The sequence below is a fragment of the Cetorhinus maximus genome, chromosome 22, assembly GCF_964194155.1.
Source record: "Cetorhinus maximus chromosome 22, sCetMax3.hap1.1, whole genome shotgun sequence".
Taxonomy (NCBI): domain Eukaryota; kingdom Metazoa; phylum Chordata; class Chondrichthyes; order Lamniformes; family Cetorhinidae; genus Cetorhinus; species Cetorhinus maximus.
The window spans coordinates 65722362-65744862 of record NC_135900.1 but is presented as its reverse complement, the minus strand read 5'-3'; the positions used below and the strand labels follow the sequence as shown (position 1 = coordinate 65744862).

General features: G+C 41.6%; 2 protein-coding genes and 1 pseudogene across 6 annotated transcripts in view; 1 reads left to right on the top strand and 2 right to left on the bottom strand.

The window, feature by feature from the left end:
* Positions 1–9929, bottom strand: part of zcrb1 (zinc finger CCHC-type and RNA binding motif 1) — a 60125-nt gene extending 50196 nt beyond the window's left edge. The window contains exons 1-2 of the mRNA XM_078568470.1: positions 9672–9929; positions 9467–9525 (exon numbers count right to left, since the gene is read on the bottom strand). The gene's annotated coding sequence lies outside the window, so the exon portion shown is untranslated. The remainder of the gene's footprint in view (positions 1–9466; positions 9526–9671) is intronic.
* The window catches only part of pphln1 (periphilin 1), a 207829-nt gene continuing 195151 nt past the window's right edge, over positions 9824–22501 (top strand). For 3 of the 5 annotated variants that reach the window (XM_078568455.1, XM_078568456.1, XM_078568453.1), the window contains exons 1-3: positions 10113–10145; positions 14952–15052; positions 21950–22153. In XM_078568455.1, coding sequence (XP_078424581.1) covers positions 14975–15052; positions 21950–22153 — 282 coding nt within the window. In that variant the 5' untranslated portion in view covers positions 10113–10145; positions 14952–14974. Of the gene's footprint in view, positions 10156–10244; positions 10378–14951; positions 15053–21949; positions 22154–22501 lie in introns of those variants that run through there. The other 2 variants (XM_078568452.1, XM_078568454.1) reach the window with 2 other exon arrangements.
* Positions 15731–15853, bottom strand: LOC144696836 (U5 spliceosomal RNA; annotated as a pseudogene).

Genomic DNA, 22501 nt, shown 5'->3' with positions numbered 1-22501 from the left:
TGGCCAGATTAGGATGACAATTTTCCAGTTACTTCATTATAAAGGAGCAGAATACGAACTCTTCCAAAGTATCAGTGATACCCAAGGTGGGTGTGGGGGCAGGGAGGGGGCAAGAGGAGTTGGGGGGGAGGAGGACGTTTCCTGTGGTTACTGTGTGTTAACCACAGTATAAGCACCACAGCATGCCTCCTCGTGAGCGGCATTTCCAGTTTGACGTGGGAGGGCTGGCCAGATTTGGGATTTTGGGAGTAGGCACGGAGCAGAGTTTGGAACAAAAAACCATCTCCCTTCCTGACTAATTACACTCCCTCAACCAACTCCCTCGCAAAGTTTGCATGGCCAACCCTGTACCTAAGCAGTGATTGTCCAACACACTGACATAGCACTCTTCTCACTCAACAACCCCATATCCAGTTAACAGATAACTCATCGGTGGCTAATGCAGTATCAATAGTAGAGAAGGGGGACAGAATTAGACCTCTCCAGTTCCCCTAGAGTGGCTCAAGTTGCAGACGACAGCCTGTCTGGACTGGCACAAGGCTGAGTAATGGCTCCCCTGGCCATATTACTGACAGAGGCTCCCTCCTCCTCGGTCTCCTGGAGGATGTCAAATGATTGATGACACTGCAGCTGAAAGTTTCTTGCATGGCAGTGGCAGGATTGGTCAGAACAACAGCTCCTCCAATCAAAGGTTCCTTCCCTCCCACCCTCGCTGCTCTACTTATCACAGATTCTGTCTCTGGAGGAGCAGCAGGAATAGGAGGGAGGAAACCTGTGATTGGAGGACATAGAGCAGCCAACAAGGAGGGCCAGAATTGGTGACTGCAGGAACAGTTCTGTCCCTCCCATGCTCACTGTTCCTCCAATCATAGCTCTGCAGTCAGTTCCCACTCTTGACAACAGAATTGCAATTTTTTTTTTTAAATCTTGACCCCAGAGGTTGGAACAAATATTTAAAATGAGACTCCAATGTTAGAAATCCACCAACTGGAAGAAATTTCTAATTCCTGATAGATTTAACGCTTGCTCGCTGAAATATATTTCTTAGATTGGTTTTGAATTCATCACCCTTTAAGTACAATTGATGTCCTCTGGTTCTATTGTTCCAGACAAAATGAAGCAGCACATCATAGTCTACAGCATCTCTTTCTTCAGAATCCTTAAACTTCTCCTTTTCAATGAGAACATTCTCAATTTATATAAAATTCCTCGTCATAATCTGATCGCTCGCTCCATCCCCTGAATCATTCTGATTGTCATCTTCCATATCCCTTCAATAACTGCAATGTCCTTTTTGTACCGTAGCAACCAAAACTGTGTATAGTATTCAAAGTGGACCCAGACCAATAACTTAATAAGTGGTGGGATTACCCCACCATTTTGGCTCAATATTGGCTCTATACACCCACACATAACACCCCACACATAAATTTTGATCTAATTTGCTTTATTAACTCCCACTGAGCACAAGAACAGGAATAGGCCCTTCAGACCGTCAATCCTGTTCCATTATTCAGTGAAATCATGGCTAATCTGCATTCCAATTCCATACACCAGCCTTGACTCCATACTTTTCAATAGACATAACTACCAAAATTCTAATAAATCTCAGATCTAGCATCTACTGCTTTTTTGGGGAGAATTCCACGCTTCCACCATCCTTTGTATGTAGAAGTGTTTCCTAACTTCTCTCCTGATTTATGTCTCCTTGTTTTAGACTCCCCGGAGCAGAAAACGCCCTCTCTAGCTATCCAATGAACTCCTCTCAAAATCCTAAAAATCCTCAATCAGATTACCACTTAATCTTTTTTTTATTCCAGGGGATAAGTGTTTAATTTATGTAATTGCTCCTCATAATTTATGAAGCCCTGGTAATTAATCTATGGCATTTCACCAAAATATTAAGTGGGAATAACTATTAATTTCTAGCTATAATTTTTCAGCTACACTCCTTACTCTACCACCAATCTTGTATAATATAATAGCCGTACATCCAAGTCATTGACTATAAGGTCACGTCCTTCCAATTCAAATACATATCCATTATCTCTACTGTCTTCTAACACCTCACCAATTTCCCAACCAGTCAGCACTGGTTTCTCACTTTTCTTAAATGTTTGCTACATTCACATTCTTCCATCTAAGAAGGGACAATTCCTGAATTGAGACAGCTTTGGAAGATTATGACTAAAGTACTCCCCCACCACTTCATTTAAAAGCCTGGGGTGGAACCATCCCGGGGATTTGTCAGTCTTTAGTGATATTATTTTTCTCTGTTACTGTTTTTTTTGCTTGGTAACTTTAATGAGCTCCAGTCCTTAATTCACAATTAGTTTCTCTGGAATTTTAAGCATAGTATCGCTTCCTCTACTGTGAAGACTGACACAAAGTATTAATAAGTCAGCAATTTTCTTATATTTATTTGCAATATTACCAGCATGTTTTTAAAAGGCCCACATTACTTACCCCTAACAATACTTCCGCTTCTGTTAATCATTCGGGGTTTTTTGGTACTCATCTTTGCAATGCTTACTGTTCTATAGTACTATCAAGCGACACTTGCTTAGGAATAACCTGCTCACTGACGCTCAGTTTGAGTTCCACCAAAGTCACTCAGCTTCTGATCTCATTCCAGCCTTGATTCAAACATGGACAAAAGAGCTGAGCAAACGCCAGAGGTGAGGTGAGAGCGACTGCCCTTGACATCAAGGCAGCATTTGACTGAGTGTAGTATCAAGGAGCCCTAGCAAAACTGGAGTCAATGAGAATCGGGGGAATACTCTCTGCTGGTTGGAGTCATACCTACCACAAAGGAAAATGGTTGTGGCTGTTGGAGGTCAATCACCACAGTTCCAGGACAGCACTGCAGGAGCTCCTCAGCGTAGTGTCCTAGCCCAACCATCTTCAGCTGCTTCATCAATGACCTTCCTTCCATCATAAGGTCAGAAGTGGGGATGTTCGCTGATAATTACACAATGTTCAGCACCGTTTATGACTCCTCAGATACTGAAGCAGTCCATGCCCAAATGCAGCAACACCTGGACAATATCCATGCTTGGGCTGACAAGTAGCAAGTAACAATCACGCCACACAAGAGCCAGGCAATGACCATCTCCAACAAGAAAGAATCTAACCATCGTCCTTTGACATTCAATGATATTACCATCGCTGAATCCTCCACTATCAACCTGGGGGGTTACCATTGACCAGAAACTGAACTGGACTAGCCATGTAAATACTGTGGCTACAAGAGCAGGTCAGAGGCTAGGAATCCTGTGGCAAGTAACTCACCTCCTGACTCTCCAAAGCCTGTCCACCATCTACAAAGCACAGGTTGAGTGTGATGGAATACTCTCCACTTGCCGGGATGAGTACAGATCCAACAACACTCAAAAAGCTTGACACCATCCAGGACAAAGCAGCCCGCTTGATTGGCACCCCTTCCAAAAACATTTACTCCCTCCACCACTGACGAACAGTGGCTGCAGTGTGTACCATCTACAAGATGCATTACAGGAACTCACCCAGGGCCCTTAGACAGCATCTTCCAAACCCATGACCACTACCATCTAGAATGACAAAGGCAGCAAATGCATGGAAACAACACCACCTGCAGATTCCGTTCCAAGTCACTCACCATTCTGACTTGGAAATATATCGCCGTTCCTGCACTGTCAACTGGGTCAAAATCCTGGAACTCCCTCCCGAGCAGCACTGTGGGTGTACCTACACCACAGGGACTGCAGTGGTTCAAAGACAGCTCACCACCACCTTCTCAAGGGATGGGCAATAAATGCTGGCCTAGCCAGCAATGCCCACATCCCGTAAATGAATACAGAAAAAAAGGATAAAGTGCTACAGTCTTGCAAACAAACGTTGGAACGTTGGCTTACTTTCTGGAGACTTGAGGAGTTTGAATTGTGACCGGATAAGAATCTTCAAGGCTTTGAAGACTTATTTAAAAAAGACAAATGACACTGGGCTGTGTCCATTTTTTGTAAGATGGACAACAAGATTGGCCTGGCCAGGTGAAGAGAAGTCAACAAATGTTTACATCCCTTGATGCTATCCAGCAACTCCCTGCTGGAAAATATATTCATACATATTGGGTGAGGCAGGATCAGGCTCAGTGACTGATTACCTGCCAGCATTCACTGGTTAAGTTCCATCTGACGAATGAAGACTGAGCTTATAACTTGTTTGTTGGAATCTGTAGAACCGCAACTCAGGGGGAACCACCAACTGTAAGAAAATAATGGAATGAGAGAAAATTGAAGGGATATAGTGCAGCAGCTACAAAGATTTCAGACAAGAATTAGTTTCAATTAGTCACTGTATCCATTGACCAAAGTCGTCAACTTATACCTCCAGGTATCACGTGGTAGAATATATCTATTTGTGCCCTACTGTTGCTATCAAAACAATCCTCGTTGACTGGAAAGTCTGCTATGTTTCCAATCTTCTGGAGCCAACACACTCTATAATACTTAGAAAGATCTTTCAAAAGCATTTTTCCTGATGTTAAGCAGGCTGTAAAACCACCTGCTTAAACCAAAAAAAAACGATGGTTGATGTGAAGGGTGATCAGGCAGCATTGTGACGACACATGTGTCATGGGAAAAGCTGAAAGAGGAAGCAAGATGCATTATGTGAACTGGTAGTAGCATGTTTAACTGGTTTTTACTGCTCTGCCAACACTATCCAGCAGCTTCTATTCAAATTCAGGCCTCTTGGCCTTTGTGCCATATATAACTAGGCAGTTGAACACATCCAAGGACGTCATCCTGGTTTCCCTAATCTTAAAACTCCAGACATATTAATACATAACTTGTATCCTGCTGTCCAGTTCCTTTCAAATACAGCTGAAAGATCTATTTTCTGCTATATTTTAAAGGTAGATCAAATTTTACTTACAACAGCTTATAAGGATTAAGATATGGCTTAAGTAAGAAACAATTAGCATTGTTTTTCACTATTCAGAATGATGCTTAGGTACCAAATATATTTGATTGATGTTCCACTAAAATTGATGTGATAGAAATAACTGCAAAAATGGTATTAGTTTATATTAAACACACCGTCCAAATTCAGCAAGACCTGGACAATATTCAGGCTTGGACTGGTAAGTGGTAAGTAACATTCGTGCCATACAAGGGCCGGCCAATGACCTTCTCCAACAAGAGAAAATCTAACCATCTCTCTTTGACATTCAATGGCATTATCATCATTGAATGCCCCACTATCAACATCCTGTGGGTTACTATCAACCACAAACTGAACTGGACCAGCCAAATAATTGTGACTACAAGAGCAGGCCGGCAGCTGGGAATTCTGTGGAGAGTAACTCACCTTCTGACTCCCCAAAGCCTGCCCACCATCTACAAGGCGCAAGTCAGGAGTGTGATGGAATACTGTCTACTTGCCTGGACAGGTGCAACTCCAACAAAGCTTGATTGGCACCCCATCCACCACTGACCCACAGTGACAGCAACGTGTACCATCTACAAGATGCACTGCCACAACTCACTAAGGCTTCTTCAACAACATCTTCCAAACCAGCAACCTCTACCACCTGGGACAAGGGCAGCAGGTGCATGGTAACACCATCACCTGTAAGTTCCCCTCTAAGTCACACACCATCTTGACTTGAAACTATATTACCGTTCCTTCACTGTTACTGGGTCAAAATCCTGGAACTCCTTTCCTAACAGCACATGTTCCTACAACACGGACTGCTGTGGTTCAAGAAGGCAGCAGACCAGCACCTTCTCAAGGGCAATTAGGGCTGGACAATAAATGCTGGCCTAGTCAGTGATGCCCATATCCCATGAACAAATAAAAAAAAGCGATTATGGTGCTCGAACTGATTCCAACTACCCCAGGCTGTTTAAGGAAATGAAAGTATTTTATGCACACCACTGGCTCATATATTTAGTCACTCTTTTGAGATCTGGGTTACTTCCAGTGAACAGCAAGTAGACTCTCATAGTTTCAATAATTAAGAAACTGGACTTTGGGTATTCTAAGCCTGTCAGTTTGATGTCAGCTGCAGAAGACGGGATTTACTGTCACTTCAAGAGTTCAACGGTTATTAAGGAAATCAGGTATGGCTTTAGGAAATGGAGGTCCTGTCTCATAATCCTGAGAGGGGTCTTGGAAGAGATGATTGATGGTAAAATGATTGCCAAAATGCCTTTGCTAGAGTGCCAAATAAACATCTACTAGAAAATGTTACATATTTAGGAATTAATGGGCAGCTATTAAGCTGGATAGGCAAATGGCTTCAATTTTGCAGACAAAATCATGAAATAGTGTATAAGTATACAGGACCAGGTCACAGGCAAAACATCATTGCTCTTCATCCATTTCATTAATGATTTAGATGAAAGCAATAATGGAACGCATCACAATTTCAAAAAATGATGAAAATTAAAAATGAAATATTTACAAAAAAGCTCTAGCAACATCCAACGTTGTGGAAGGCTTCAAAGATTGCGCGATATAAAGAATAATTCTGATGCTGTAATTAACAGTGCTACAGTAAGGACACTATTGTGATGGACTTGACTACTATATATGAAGGTGTTGAGCTCTAATTGGGAAAAGACTACGTGGAAGGTTACGTCCAATATAATGCAACTGTGCATATCAAGACCTGAAAGGAATGACAAATAGTCAAAAGCAGAGAAAATAATGTGATGTCAATATTTGTGGCACCATATTATAAACAGTTGACTAACAACCACCGAAACAAAATGAACAAACCTTAGCCCAAGAATGAAACCCTTAACAACCATTACACACGCGTTCTATCAATGAATTTTATTCTTTCATTTCCCTACCGCATCCCGAGGAACACATTCACAGGCACCTTGGCAAAATTTTGCTTTCATCAGCTGCTAATTCTCACCAATTATTTCTCTCCATTTTTAAAATCCGCTTATATGTTTTAAGTCATTTATCTGACGGTTTACATGAGAGGATTTCACTGATCAACATGAACTGTTCCTAACTTCAGATCAACAAACAAGGATGTTCTAACAACAATTAGAAGAGAACAAGTCTGATGCCTTTCCCTCTTCTTTCCCTAAGGGAGCAGAGGCAAAGTGTTGGATTAAACCTTCCAAGTCTGCCTAACTTAGCAGCACTTGTGCTTACATATTTATCATCAGATCAACTGGAGCAATCACATGTAACAGCATTTATATAGTGTCTTCAAATGTAGAAATGTCCAATGATACTTTCCATGTGGAGCAGAAAAAACATAAAGTAACTGATTCTATGGTATGAAGGTCAGAAGAGGGGACAGAAAACTTTCTGAAAGATAAAATCAAAATACTGCATATGCTGGAAATCTGAAAAGAAACAGAAAATGGTGGAAGTGGCCAGCAGGTCAGGCAGCATCTGTAGAGAGAGAAACAGAGTTAACATTACAGGTTGATGAAAACATTGGTTTTCTGAAAGTCTAGGTTTTATGAAGATTAAGGGTAGTGAAAGAAATGGAGAAATAAGGAGCTGCAAGGGGAAAATTTAATAAGAGTATGGCCAGTGTACTAAGACTTTGTTCATGGTGGTAAGGGGAAAATTGTGCAATATATCAGTCTGATCACCAAAAGGCTCTGAGGAAGACAGGGAAGGTGGAGGATGCTGGAAAGATAGTCTAGATAGGGTGAGGTCATAAAGAAATTTGAAGATAGGAATGAAGGTTTCAAACTCTGTGGAACATGCAGCTAATGCTGGTCTGAAAATACAGAAACAATGCAGAAATAGGATTTAATGTGAGACAGGATAGGAACAAATTGGAATATATGAAGACTACAGGGTTTATGAATGATGGCTAGCAAGGTGGAATCAAATTTAAAATGACAAATGCACCCAATCATAACTGTCCCAAAAGGCCTCAAAAATGAATATGAATTTCATTAACATGCAAATCATCATGTTTTTAAACAGCAAAATATTAACAAGCCGGAAGCCATCACGTTTGGCTCTCACCCAAAATGCCATACTTCAGCACCTGTTATCCTCCCTCCCTCCCTCTTCTCTCTCTCAGCTTTCTCAAACAAATCCTGATGCCCTGCTTGTTGGAGATGTTTACTGGGATAGTAGCTTAGTGATAATGGTATTGGGCTAGTAATCCAGATATCTGGACAAGTTCAAGTTCCATCACAGCAGCTTGTGGAATATAAACTCAAATTAACAAATCTGGAATAAAATGCTAAGATTAGTAATGGTGAACATGAAACTACTGGATAATCATAAAAATCCATCTGTCCTTCAGGGACAGAAATCTACCTAGTCTGGCTTATATATGACTCAGACCAACAACAACATGGTCAATTCTTAACTGTCCTCTGAACTGGGCTAGTTTTATCAAACCGCTACAGAAAAGCCAAAAAATGATAGAAGTGGACAGATCACCTGGCATCAACTTCGGCACTGGAAACGACAAATGCACACCCAGTCGACCATTCAAAGTCATCCTTATTAACATCTGAAGACGCGTGTCAAAATTGGGAGAGCTGCCTTACAGACTATTCAAGCAACAGCCTGACATAGTCATGCGCATTGAATCAAAACTTACAGCTAATGTTTCAGATACCTCTATCACCTACCCCTGGGATATCCTGTCCCACCAGCAGGATAGACCCACCAGAAGTGGCAGTACAGTGGTTTACAGAAAGGAGGAATGGGTCTCAAGACAGTCTTCAACATTGATGCCAGACTCTGATGCCTCATGGCATCAGGTCATATAATTGGATTATCAGGCTGATTACCACCTACCACCCTCCTTCAGCTAACATTTACATATTTGCTATTGGTCACCACACTTAATCTACCTTCCTTTTATTCCTGGTTATGGCACATTTTATTATGTTAATGCCACCAGGTAATGGCAAGTTGCTGGTCTGTCCATACACCCCTTCTGGGTTGCTCAAAATTCATTAGTAAGTCCTGCCATTACCAGCATTTGTGGCAAAACTAATTAGCACATATTTATAAACTCTCATTTATTTTAACCACTTAAGTTTTTGTTTTATTATATGGAAACCATAAAATTTTACATGAATTTTCAGCTTCAGTGAAATCAAATCAAAATCAAGTCACAAACACATGACCAGAAATCTTCCTGGCGATTCCTGTCCAGCTGTGAACTTGGCAAAAAGGTTGAAAAGTTGGTTCAAGCACTGTATACAGTACATCAATGTCAGTTTTTAAAAATGCCCAACAGAAACAAATGTTTAATCTTAAACTGTCAACAGTTGCAGAGACAACAACAGTATACAAACGACAGGGGGGTTGACACTTCATTAAAGGAAACTACCTAGTGGTGCAAGTAACACATACCCAATAATTTTACCAATTTACTTTTGGCCAACTTAACCCACTTCAAGCCTTTCAGTCGAAACCATGCCAGATTGATATGTTTTTTCAATCAGATCCGTCATTTGACTTACTTTATTACCTTTAAGGTGAAGCCCCAATTTGGATTGAGCAGACGTTACTGTATGCGGTTTATTTCCACTAAGAAAAACACAAAAAATTGTGTTATTTTCACTCAATCCCACCCATTACCTGCTACAATGCCTACCTCGTTAAAATGCAAAGATGTATCAGAGACAACTCTGCAAGGTATCATCACGTGAAATATAAACTTCCAGATTCGTTACCTGGATTTATTCCTTGTTTTAAGATTCCCCCACCAGACTCATGCCGCTCCCTTCACGTTTTAGGTAACTCTGTTACCAACATATCCAGCCAGCAGCCCAGCCGCCATGTTGCTGCCGACGATCTCTCCTCCCACCCCCACTATGTCGCGCGAGATTTGAAGCTGGCTTGCTCGGAGAGCGGAAAATGTTCTGGGCTCCGCTTCAAAAGTGCAGGGAGGTTTACATTTTAAGTCCACATTGATACGCATTTGAAGTGATGTAGGCGGATTCGCCCAGCAGTCTGTTAACCCCAATGGGCGGGCGGCCATTTGTTTTCGTGTTTGACGCTCTCTGATTCGAGGCGGGCGGGAAGGAGGAAAAATAAAGGGGGAGGGACTTATTCAGTCCCAGGTCATAAGCGAGTGAGTGAAGGAAAGATTGAAACGCTGCGTTCTTTAAACGTTAAATTGGTGAAATTTTTATACTGAAACAGAAGTGATTTGAAGTGAGTATTTTTTTTGCTGGGAGGATCATTGTGAGAGACGGTTATGGCGGTTTTTTTTTTGGGGAGGGGGGGGCGGTGTGATGTCTCGCGGGGTTTCTGACGGGTCTCGCGCCACGCTCTCGCGGGGCCGGTACCGTTGGCGAGTGAAACATTTGAAAAGATCCGATTGAGGGTGGGCTGGTCACGCGCGACCAACGCCCCCACCACCCCTCCCCCTTCCAGGTAAGGCGGGCGTCTCCCTAGCAACAGGCCGCGTTGTTGTGCTTGCCCTCCGAATGAGTGGGCCGAGGGTTGTAGACAGACGGACAGATGGTCTGGCTGTTGTAGAAGGGGTTGTTGGGTGGGACGGGTAGCTCGGGCGATCTCGCTCGCTTTCCTGTTAATTAGGCCCCGTTGTTGTTGTTTGTTGGCAGCTGATGGCGATGGGCTTTCCTGACCGCCGTTCGTTATGTTCATCCTTTGGTGCATTGCAGGGATAGTGTTGCCCGGACCAAAGGCGGCTGTCACTTTATCATCCGTGCTCAGCGGCTTAGGGTGCGCTTCGACACACAACTGCCACCGGAACCCGGGAACCAGCTTTGATTCCACTTTCCATCCTCTCCTTTCTTTTTTTCCTCCTCATACTACCATCCCCTCCCCTCATTCCTGGGTGTACTAGAGCCGAGATGTGTGGGTCCATTTGTACATTAGGAGTATAGGAGGCATCACTTTGGATTTGACACTTGGTGGGACTAATCTGCAGCCTGCCTGGATTTATAAATTCCTGTGGTAAATTTGAGCGGCGGTTGCCTTATTGGCACATGAATCAAAATCAGAACCCCAAATTAACATTTGATTCTAAAAAAAAACTCTGTAGGATTCATGTGTCTCTTGACACACTCATTCAGCAAAACAATATCAGAGCATCTGCTTCATGCTTCCAGTCCCAAGCCTGTTGGTTTTATTTTTACTTTATTCTTTCATGGGATGTGGGTGTTGCTGGCAAGGCCAGCATTTTTTGCCCATCCCTAATTGCCCTTGAACTGAGTGCCTTGCTAGACCATTTCAGAGGGCAGCTAAGAGTCAGACATATTGCTGTGGATCTGGAGTTACATGTGGCCTGACCAGGTAAGGATGGTAGATTTCCTTCCCTAAAGGACATTAGTGAACTAGATGGGTTTTTACAACAGTCAATGATAGTTTCATGGCTGCCACTACTGAGGCTAGTTTTATTCCAGATTTTCACATTTGAATTTAAATTCCACCAGCTGCTGTGGTGGGATTTGAACCCATGTCCCCAGAGTGTTAGCCTGGGTCTCTGGATTACCGGCCCAGTGAAATTATCACTACACCACTATCTTCCCCCTTTTGTGTCATTCTATTCAACCATGCCTGATCTGTATCTCAGCTCTATTTAGCTACCTTTGCTCCATATCCCTTGGTACGCTTCACAATCAAACATTTATCTCTGTCTTGAGAATTTCGGTTGACCCAGTATTCACATCCCTTTGGGGGACAAAGTTGCATAGTTCCGTGACCCTGTGATGACTTCTTCGGTTCCCTGCCCTGAAGGCAAGTCCGACCCACAGTCCTGCGATTTCCATCACGGGTAGGGCAAGGAGACGGGTTTCGAATCCAACCCACCTGGAATGGGGGTTGATCCCCATGCTGCTGGCACCAATCTGATCTACACCGGCTGTCCTGCCAACTGGCTCCCCAAGAAGTTCGAGCTACTGTGGCAACGTGCACTTTCACATCCATGTTGTAGTTCATAGCTATGGATAAGGATGGTAGAGGCTCCAGTTTTCTTTATGGTATCAAGGTTTAGGTTAGCTATGGAAATGAGCAAGGAGCAATCCAGAGTTTTAAAAAAAAAGAATTTTGGAAGGGCCAATTTCAATGGTGTGAGAACAGATTTGGTTCAAGTACATTGGAATCCAAGATTGGCAGGCAAAACTGTAATTGAACAATTGGCTGCCTTTTTAAAGAGGAGATAGTTAGGGTACAGTTGAGGTACGTTCCCATGAGGGGGAAAGGTGGGACAACCAAAGTCAGAGTTTCTTGGATGACGAAAGGGATAGAGTTAGATGAAGTAGAAAGAGGGTGTGTGTGACAGGTATTTTTTTACAAGAGAGAACAAGGTTGAATATACAAAGTTCTGAGGAGAAGTGAAAAAGAAATAAGAGTAACAGAAGGAAGACTGGCAGCTAACATAAAAGGGTATCCAAAGATCTTCTATAGGCATATAAATAGGAAAAAGGACAGTAAAAGGACAAGTAGGACTGATCAGGGACCAAAAAGGGATTTTATGCATGGTGGCAAAGCCTGTGGCTGAGGTACTACTGCATCTGTCTTCACCAAAGAAGACACTGCCAAAAAGGAGACTGTGGAGGAGCAAGAGCAGTTTGAGATAAAGGGCATGACAGCAGAGCAAGCTTGACTGGAAGGACCACAGGCAAAAATTGAAATAGTGACATTCGTGTGAGGTCAGTGTCTGTAAAGAGAGGAAGGAGTGGCTGATCTCAATGGAACTAAGTTCACTATAGAAGGTAAGTATTGAGGTAAGGATTTAAGATAAGGAGCTAGAATAATTAAATCTGGTTTTAAATCTTAAGTTTGATTATTAAGTCTTAAGTTTTATTTCTAATCAATTTATTTAGTTAGTAGTCTAATAAATAGAAATATGGAGGGCACCTTAGACCTGTCAGATGCACATCCTGCTCCATATGGGATCTTCAGGGCTCTTCTCCTGGACAGCTACATGTGCAGGAAGTATCTTCAGTTGCAGGAGCTTGAGTTTTGGAGTTTGAACAGTAGCTGGAGTCAGTGCGGTGCATCCACGAGACTGAGAATTTGTGTGTTGCATGTTTCTGGAGGTGGTCACCCCACAGCTGAAGGATGAGCAGGCAGAGAGGAAACGAATGACTGCTTGACAATCAGGTAGACCAGGCAGGTAGTGCAGGTGCCCCCTTAATACATCTTGCTCTCCAATCATATTTAGTTCTGAATACTGGTGAGGGTGATTGTTCATTTGGGGAGTGCAGCCAGAGCCAAGTCCAGGATGTCACAGGTTGCTCAGCAGAAGACGATTGGGAATGCAATAGGGATGGGTGATTCTGTAGTTGGGGAGCAGACCGGCGTTCCTGCAGCTACACGTTTGATTTTGGATTGGCATATTACCTCATTGGTGCAAGGGTGAGGGATGATACTGAGAGGCTGCAGAGCACTCTGAGGAGGGAAGGTGAACAGCCAGAGACTGTGGTCCATGTCAGTACCAAGATCATGGGTAGAAAGATGGAAAGATTTTAGGGAGCTAGGAAGGAGACTAACAACTGGACCTCAAAGGTAGTAATTGCTGGATTAATCTCAGTGTCACGCACTAATGAATACAAACAGGAAGATGGAACAGATGGATGCCTGGCTAGAAAGCTGATGCAGGAAGGGAGCACTTTAGGACATTTGGACGGGTTCTTGGGGAGATGGGACCTTTATAGGCAGAATGGATCGTAATTTTACAGGGTCAGGACCAATGTCCTTGCAGGGCGGTTTCCTAGTGCTGTTGAAGAATGTTTAAACTGGCAGGGATATTGAAATCAGAATGTTGCATTAGATAGGAGAAACAAGGTGCATAAAGGGTTGGGAGAGACAGATAGTATTAGTTAGAAATAGTCAGGTATTAGTGGGGTCAAACTAAAAGGGAATGAAATAAGATTTAAATTAGATTATGGTGCATGGATGTGAGCACATGTAGAGTGAGAAATAAGGTTGGTGAGCTGCAAGCACAAATAGCCATACAAATAATTTAGGCTTGTGCTGATAGAGGAGGTGGGGATGTTATTAATGCACCCAGTTTCATTGATGGAGCTGTGAGGATGGATTCATGTTGCTGAGTTTAGCTTGTATGCTTTTAGGTATCGGAGAAGATATGCTGAATTTTCCCTTGGGATTAAATGCATAGTTTGTAAAGAAACAAGGTTTAACAACTGGCCTTTTCTTGTCTCAGTTTTAAAATTGTAAATAATTGCATTTTTTGTCAACATATTTCATGTAAATCCCTAATTATTGAAAATGGTGAACTTTTTGACTCTTGTTGCAATCTGGTTTCTGGAGAAGTAATGGAACAGTGCAAAATGAAGGTAGAAAAATGTAAATAAAAATACTGTATAAATGCAAAGTAAGAAAATTAAGAAATAGAATACCTGTAATTTATCAAGGAAGATTCCTTGTATGGAAGCAGCTGGCATTAAACCACCCAAGAATAAAAGCTTGCCAAAAAAAGAGAAAGTACACCTCCCAATATCCAATGCAGCTGGATGCATCCAGATATAGCTGGAGGTTCCAATAAACGTTTCTTCTTTTAAGTATGCTTCAAATTAAATTTGTTTCTTCTCTCCCTATTATATCGCAGTTGTAATTTATCCCATGACATTTGGTGTAATAAATTATGTTGACATCATAGCCTTGTGTTAACGTTGTAGCAATTAAATGTGTTTTTGTAAACTTTACATTTAATATTCATAAAATTGTGGTTTAAATATGTGAAGATGTCTGTTATTTTGGTTGTAATGAAATTGCCCTTTCACAGATACTGTACTTCTAAATAACATGTAGAACTTTTTTTAAAATCCCTAATGCTTTACCTTGGAAATAAAAGCAAGGTGGTGATTTGATGGCACATTTTTGGTGCTCAACAGTCAGCCATGCAGACTCACTATGACATGAAAGGAAATAGGCTCGTAAACACTTTATATAATGCAAAACAGGACAATTGTTAGTCTTGTAGTATGTGTCACTTAATCCCTGTTTTTCTTTCACAGCCGAGCAGTATATATAAGAGGGAATGTGGTCTGAGTCACGATCGCAATGTGGCGAAAGAAATCAACGGGGCCGCTTGCATCCTGAAAGAACACAACATGCAGTATGTTTAATTGAAACTTTAACTGTAATTGGATTCTCATTTTTCTTCTGATCTCCCTTAGTCAAGTTCTAACATGCCTAGTCCTAGATAATAAATGCTGACATCTTATTCCATCACACCTACAATTGATTCAGTTCATGCACATTTATTTTTCTCGCATCCCCTTCTCCATATTACAGTTGTTTGTGCTAGTGCCACTTGGATGAAATCAGCTAATTTGGTTGAACGTGGGATCACCTTGCTCTGTAAGCAATTTAGTGCGTCTTTGAATTGATCATGAAACTGTTGGATTATGTTAATAGCCCAATTGGCTCACTGGTGTCCTTCAGGGAAGAGAACCTGTCCTCCTTAACCAGTTTGGACTAGGTTACTTCAGTTCCACACTAAAGCAGTTGACTCTTAACCACTCTCTGAGGTGGCTTAGCAAGCCACTCATTTGTTTCAAACTGCTATAAAGGAATGGTGCAATTGAAGGTGTGTTAGTCACAATAAGTGCTTGTCATGGAAGATTGAGTCCAAAGCTAGTCTTTTACCTCAAGCTGGTTTATCCTCAAGACAGCTCTTCAGTGCAACAAACTTTCTCAGTCCCTCCCACACTGGAGTGTTATAGCTGTACATATTTATTCAATTTTAATAGGTGAACCAATGCCCATCACCTGTTTCAACAAGCAGTTGTCTTAACAATGTAATTGCCAGTCAACAAAAAGTTTGTTTTTTAATTTAAACTCTGAGTGCTCCTCTCCACGAAAATCTTTAGCAAAAGGAGAAAGATTTATACGATCTGAAGAGAAACCAGAGTTGGACCATGACAATGTAATTGCTGATATATTGACAAAGTGGATCATCACAGATAGACTAGAGTAAGAAATAGTAATGTCTCAGTGGGATCAGACAAAGAGGGAATACCATAGGATCTAAATTTGTTTTACAGTGCATATGCATAAGATCCGGCACCTAAAAAAGGGCAGGACTCTGTACTAAATATTTCTGGACACAAGGTGTTCAGGAAAGACGTGGAAGGAAAGAAAAGAGGAGGGATGGCAGTATTGATTAAGGAGAATATTGCAGTGTCAGCACTGGCCATAATTTTCCAATCCTCATTAGATAGCCAGGTGGTGCCAGAGGACTGGAGAATTCCAAATGTTGCACCCTTGTTCAAAAAATGGGTGTACGGATAAACTCAGCAACTATAGACCAGTATGTTTAACCTCGGTGGTGGGAAAGCTTTTAGAAACAATGATCCAGGTTAGATTAACAGTCACTTGCACAGAGAGCTGGCATGGACATAAGAGGCTGAATAGCCTCCTCCTATGCTGTAACCATTCTAAGTTTGAGAGGAGATTTGGTTGAGGTGCTCAAAATCATGAGGGATCTAGACAAGAGTAAATAGAAACTGTTCCCAATGGAGAAAGGATCAAGAACCAGAAGACACTGATTTAAGGTGATTGCAGAAGAAACAACAGTGACATAGAGAAACTTTACGCAGTGAGTGGTTAGGAACTAGAATGCCCTGCTGAAACCCTGGTGGAGGCAGATTCATGGCTTTCATTAAAGAAGTGGATAAGCACGTGAAGAGAGAAAAAAATCATGGCTACAGGAAAAGGGTGGGGGATTGAGTCTAGCTGAGTTCTTACAGAGAGGCAGTGTGAACAGAACAGGCCAGTCCCCTCCTGTGTTGCATTCTGTGATCACCAACTTCTTGGAGCAATTGGAGGTGGGAAATAATTACCAGCGATTCCTATCCTGAGAATGATTTTTCTAAAAAGTGGTATTAAGGGAACTTATATTAAGCTTTATAATACTTGTGTGGCTTATATAATCATTATTAAATTGTAGAGGCAGCATAGTGGATGTTGTCGCCATCAATTATCCAAGTGTTTCCATTTTGTTGTTCTTCCCAAGCCCTGTCTTGATGAGGAAGTGGCAGGCATTCTCTAAGTCTCTTGATCATAATATGCTTAAGATCAAGACATTATCCATAGATTGTGGCGTATAAATCAACCTTTGAAGCCTCCCAAGATCCTTCCAAAAACGTATACATCGAGTATAAAATGTGAACCGGCGATGTGGGTGGTTGCCGTTTTGAAATGTGAAGGAAAAAAACACAGACAATTTTATTAAATTAATATGGCACGGTTTATTGAATGCATTAAATGTACAAAGGTACCTTTTAACTATAATTAATTTTAAAACCACCAAATCCATTGTCTTCGGCATCCAACGCAAAAAGTTCATCGAATTCAGTCTGAGTCACTTTGGCTATGGCATCAATTAAGGATCCCACTCTGGATCAGATGTGGCATTTTCACTTTCAGAATCACCAGGCCACAACAAATAATCTTCCTCTCCATCCACTGAATTGGATATTCTGCACTTTTTTTCAACAATCTGGTGAACTTGGTGCACTAATAGCATCCCAGCCAGTTTGAAAATAAAACCACATAAACATAAAGCAGGGCATTATGCACATTTCCACTCTTTGTGAAGGCTTTTTCTGCAACTCACTTATTCCATTCAGCATGAACATGATCCTTGAATGGCTTGTTGAGACAAGCATCCAAAAGTTGAACTACAGATGTTAAACCCTGCTATAGCCACGATATGGGTGTTATTCTTTGCAGGCACCTCTTGATCTCACCTGTTATATGGGACCTGAACACATCCCACACAAATAAGCTGCACTCCTTTTGTAGGCCACTGGGATGCCTATTCCACATATTATCGATCCATAAGTTCACTCCATCCAACCGTTGTCATGGGCATACACAAAAACTCCTGCAGGCACCTTAATGTTCAGCACGGTTTTATGTTTGAAAATTACCATATACTTTAATTCCATTCTGTCGGCCTTGTAGGCTAGTACCACTGTGAATTTTGTCTTCTCATGTCCTGTCGTTTTCACTAGAACTGTTTTTGAACCTTTCCACTCCACAATTCAGCTGCTGGGCGTATCGAAATTCATGGAGACCCATTTCTGTTCGTCATTTGCCACATCATGCGTGGTCTGCTCTGTGCAAGTGTAATCTCCCTTGCTTGATCCCATGTGCTGACTTACAGTACTGTATAAGTAAAACTTACATTTTTGGAGTGAAAAATGAGGCTGACTACTAATGTGAGTATACATTTCAGAGCTGAAAAAGGAGCTGACTTAAATGCTGAGTAAATGCAAAATCATGAATTTTGGCACTGAAAAGATTGGGTTGTCTTATACGCCACAATCTATGGTAAGTTATGTCACTCCATGACAAAATTGTTGGGGATACTACTGTTATTGACATCAGCTGTGAGAGGATGCTGAGCACGGATATGTGTCTTTGCCTTGAAGTGGAATTGATAAAGGCAAGGGAGCAAATTCTGTGGCCATGCATAAAATGCGGATTGCAAGATAAAGGAGGGCTAGAGGATGAGAAATATAGTTTCACAGGATTAAAATACCACAGACATTGTTATTAAATGAGAAAACTTGATATGTAACAAACTTAAACAAGCATGCATTTCTTAATTACTGGAGTACCTAGAAAGTAAGTTCCAACATCGACGGTTTGATATTATTTGAAAAATTGCTTTGCATACAAATGACCTTGGTGTAGAGAAGACATTTTTCATGCTTCAGAAAGAAAAATTGGAGGCTGAATTAACCCTTGATATTTGCTTATCTCCAGTAGCAATTCCAGAAAGCTTCAGCTGTTCTTTTTGGCTTGTTGTGGTGGAGGTAAGGGCAGGGCTTGATCCAAGAAATAATGTCAGAAGGTAGGGCAAATATTGTATGAAGATTGCAGAACGGGAGAAATTGAAGTGGCATGCAAGATGATTTGTATACGCAAGGCATAAATGTTATCAAAAGCTATGGAAACTGGAGATCACAAACAGCAAACTGTGGACTTTTATCCGCATACCAGTTTAGTAGGGACTTGCTTCAAATTTTGTACTGATAGTCAGTGGAGAATTTTGTTATATGACTAGATTATAGCCACAATGAACCAGTGTCTGCCTTTTCTGAAAGTTGCTGCCCGAAGAAACCAGGGTTGGGAGAGCTGATATCAATGTTCTGCATGGTACAGAACTGACCCACACAGATGGTTCCACAGTCTGTGCTGATAACCAATCTTGTATCCTCACTGAAAGCAAATGCAGAAAAATTGGCTTCAGTATGTCTACGGCAGGGAAAATAAAGGATAGTCTTAATTTCTTATTGAAATCCGGTGACCACTGCTAGGAATGTGAGTGAGCAGAAATGGACTAAATTTCCCTCCTTTGTTAAATAGTCCCTTGGCACTCAATTTTAATTAAATCATTTGTTCTCTGCCGATATGGCAAAGCTGGTTAATTACTTATTGTCCCATAAGTTCAAGAGAACTTTTTTAGTCAGCACATAACACCCAACAAGAGGGGCCACAATTCTAGATTTAATTTTAGGAAATGAAGCTGGGAAAGTGAATGAAGTAGCAGTGGGGAACCATTTTGGAGATGGTGACCATAATATGGTTAGATTTAGCATCATTATTGAAAAGGACAAAGATAGAGCATGAGTAAAAGTTCTAAACTGGAGGAAGACAAATTTTACAAAGCTGAGGAGTGAGTTGGCAAGAGTGGACTGGAAACAGGTTTAGAAGGAAAAACTGTGTCAAATCAGTGGGAGGCATTCAAAGCTGAGATTCTACGGGCACAGTGTGGACATGTCCCCACAAAGAAAAAGGGTGGTACTGCCCAATCTAGAGCCCCCTGGTTATCGAGAAGCATACAGGCCAAGATAAAGCACAAAAAGAAAGCTTATGACAGTCACAAAAGACTTAATACTGCAGAAAGCCCAGAGGAGTATAGAAAGTACAGGGGTGAAGTAAAATTGGAAATTGGGAAAGCAAAGAGAGGATATGAAAACATATTGACAGGTAAAATCAAAGAAAATCTTAATATGTTTTACCAGTGCATTAAGAGCAAGAGAATGACTAAGGAAAAGGTAGGGCTTAACAGAGATGTACGTGGTAACTTGTGGATTGATGCAGAAGATGTGGGCAGGGTTCTCAATGAGTACTTTGTCTTTATTAAGGAGAGGGATGATGCAGACATTCTAGTAAAAGAGGAGGAGTGTGAAATATTTGATACAATAAGCATTGTGAGAGAAGAAGCACTTGAGGGACTGGCATCTTTGAAGGAGGATAAATCACCCGGGCCAGATGGATTGTATCCCAGGCTGTTGAAAGAACCCACGGAGGAAATAGCGGATGTTCTGAGGATCATTTTCCAGTCCTCACTAGATATAGACGAGGTCCCAGAGGATTGGAGGTGTGCGAATGGTGCACCATTATTTAAAAAGGGTGAGAGGGATAGGCCAGAAAATTATAGGCCTGTCAGTCTGACTTTGGTGGTGGGCAAATTATTGGAAACAATTTTGAGACACAGGGTAAACTGTCACTTAGAAAGGCACAGATTGATCAGGGATAGTCATGGTTTTGTTAGGGGAAGATCATGCCATACTAACTTAATAGAATTTTTATGAGGAAGTATCAAGGAGGATTGATGAGGGTAGCACTGTGGATATTGTCTACATGGATTTCAGTAAGGAATTTGATGAGGTCCCACGTGGCAGACTGGTCAGGAAAGCGAGATCTCATGGGATACAGGGGAAGGTGGCAGATTGGATCCAAAATTGGCTTAGTGACAAGAAACAAAGGGTAATGATCGATGGATGTTTTTGTAAATGGAAAATGGTTTCCACAGGGTTCAGTGTTGGGGCCCTTAGTGTTTATTGTATATATTAATGATTTAGGCTTAAATGTGGGAGGCATGATTGGGAAATTTGCAGATGACATAAAAATTGGCCGTGTAGTTGATAGTGAAGAGGGTAGTTGTCGACTCTAGTATATCAATGGTTTGGTTGAGCAGGTAGAGAAGTGGCAAATGGAATTGAATCCGGATAAGTGTGAGGTAATGCTTTTGGGGAGCACAAATGAAGCAAGGGAATACTCAATAAATGGGAGGTTATCGCAAAGAAGTGAGAGACTTTGGAGTGCGTGTCCACAGGTCTTTGAAGGTGCCAGGACAGATGGACAAGGTGATCAAGAAAGCATATGGAATGCTTTCCTTTATTGGGCGAAGTATTGAATACAAAAGCAGGGATGTAATTATGGAACTGTATAAAACGCTTGTTAGGCCACAGCTGGAATTTTGCATAAAGTTCTGGTCACACATTACAGGAAGGACATAATTGCTCTGGAGAGAGTGCAAAGGAGATTTGCAAGAATGTTGCCAGGGCTTGAAAATTGCAGCTATGAGGAGAGATTGGATTGGCTAGGGCTGTTTTCCTTAGAACGGAGGAGGCTAAGGGATGACTAATTAAGGTATATAAAATTTTGAGGGGCCTAGATGGAGTAGACAGGAAAGACCTGTTTCCCCTAGCTGAGGGGTCAATTACCAGGGGGCATAAATTTAAGGTGATTGGTAGATGGATTAATGGGAACATGAAGAAAAATGTTTTCACCCAGAAGGTGGTGGGCATCTGGAACTCACTGCCTAAGTTGGTGGTTGAGGCTGAAATGCACAACTTATTTAAAGAGTACCTGGATCTGCACTTGAAGTGCTGTAACCTGCGAGGCTACGGACCAGGTACTGGAGAGTGGGATTAAAATGAGCAGAGTTTCTTTTTTTCTCTTTTTGTCCAGTGCAGACATTATGGGCTGAATGGCCTCTTTCTGCACCGTAATTTTTCTAAGGCTCTAAGTTAACATTTTTACTTAAGCAGCAGTCAGAAATTTAAATCATTACCAAAGTTTACTTTAATGGGATATTATTAGATTTATATTCTTCTGCAATGTGTGCATAGGTTTAAAAAAACATTCTCCTCATGACAATATGTTATTATGGTGTTGTGCTACAGATATTTTGAACCTTTTCTCCTAGGACACGCCAGAATTTCAAAGAGCAGTGCAAGTGATGCCGAGAAGGCAGGATTATGACCATGGTGGTGATGGAGGAAGAGGAGGCAGCACAAGCCGTGAATATGATTATTACAACCATTCAGAGGAGTATCGAGGTTATTCTGCTGACAATCGAGATTATGGATATGGCCGACGGTTTGGTCCTTCACCCAAAACTGGCTCCTGGGTAAAGATAACCCCCTCTTTCGCCCCCCCCCCATCCCCGTTTTTACAAGGTTCATGAATTAAGTATGCAATTATTGGGATTTGTTCTAAATAGTTGCTATGACATATAAACATACGAAGTAGGAGCAGAAGTAGGCTATTAAGCCCCTTGAGCTGCTCCACCATTCAGTATGACCATGGGCTGCTCTGTGTTTTGAATTCCACGTTCCCATCTTTCCCCGATTAACATTTGATTCCCTTGCCTAACAAGAATCATCTACCTCCGCCTTAAAAATATTCAATTACCCTGCCTCCACCACCTCCTGAGGCAGAGCTCCAAAGTCACATAACCCTTTGAAAGAAAAAATTT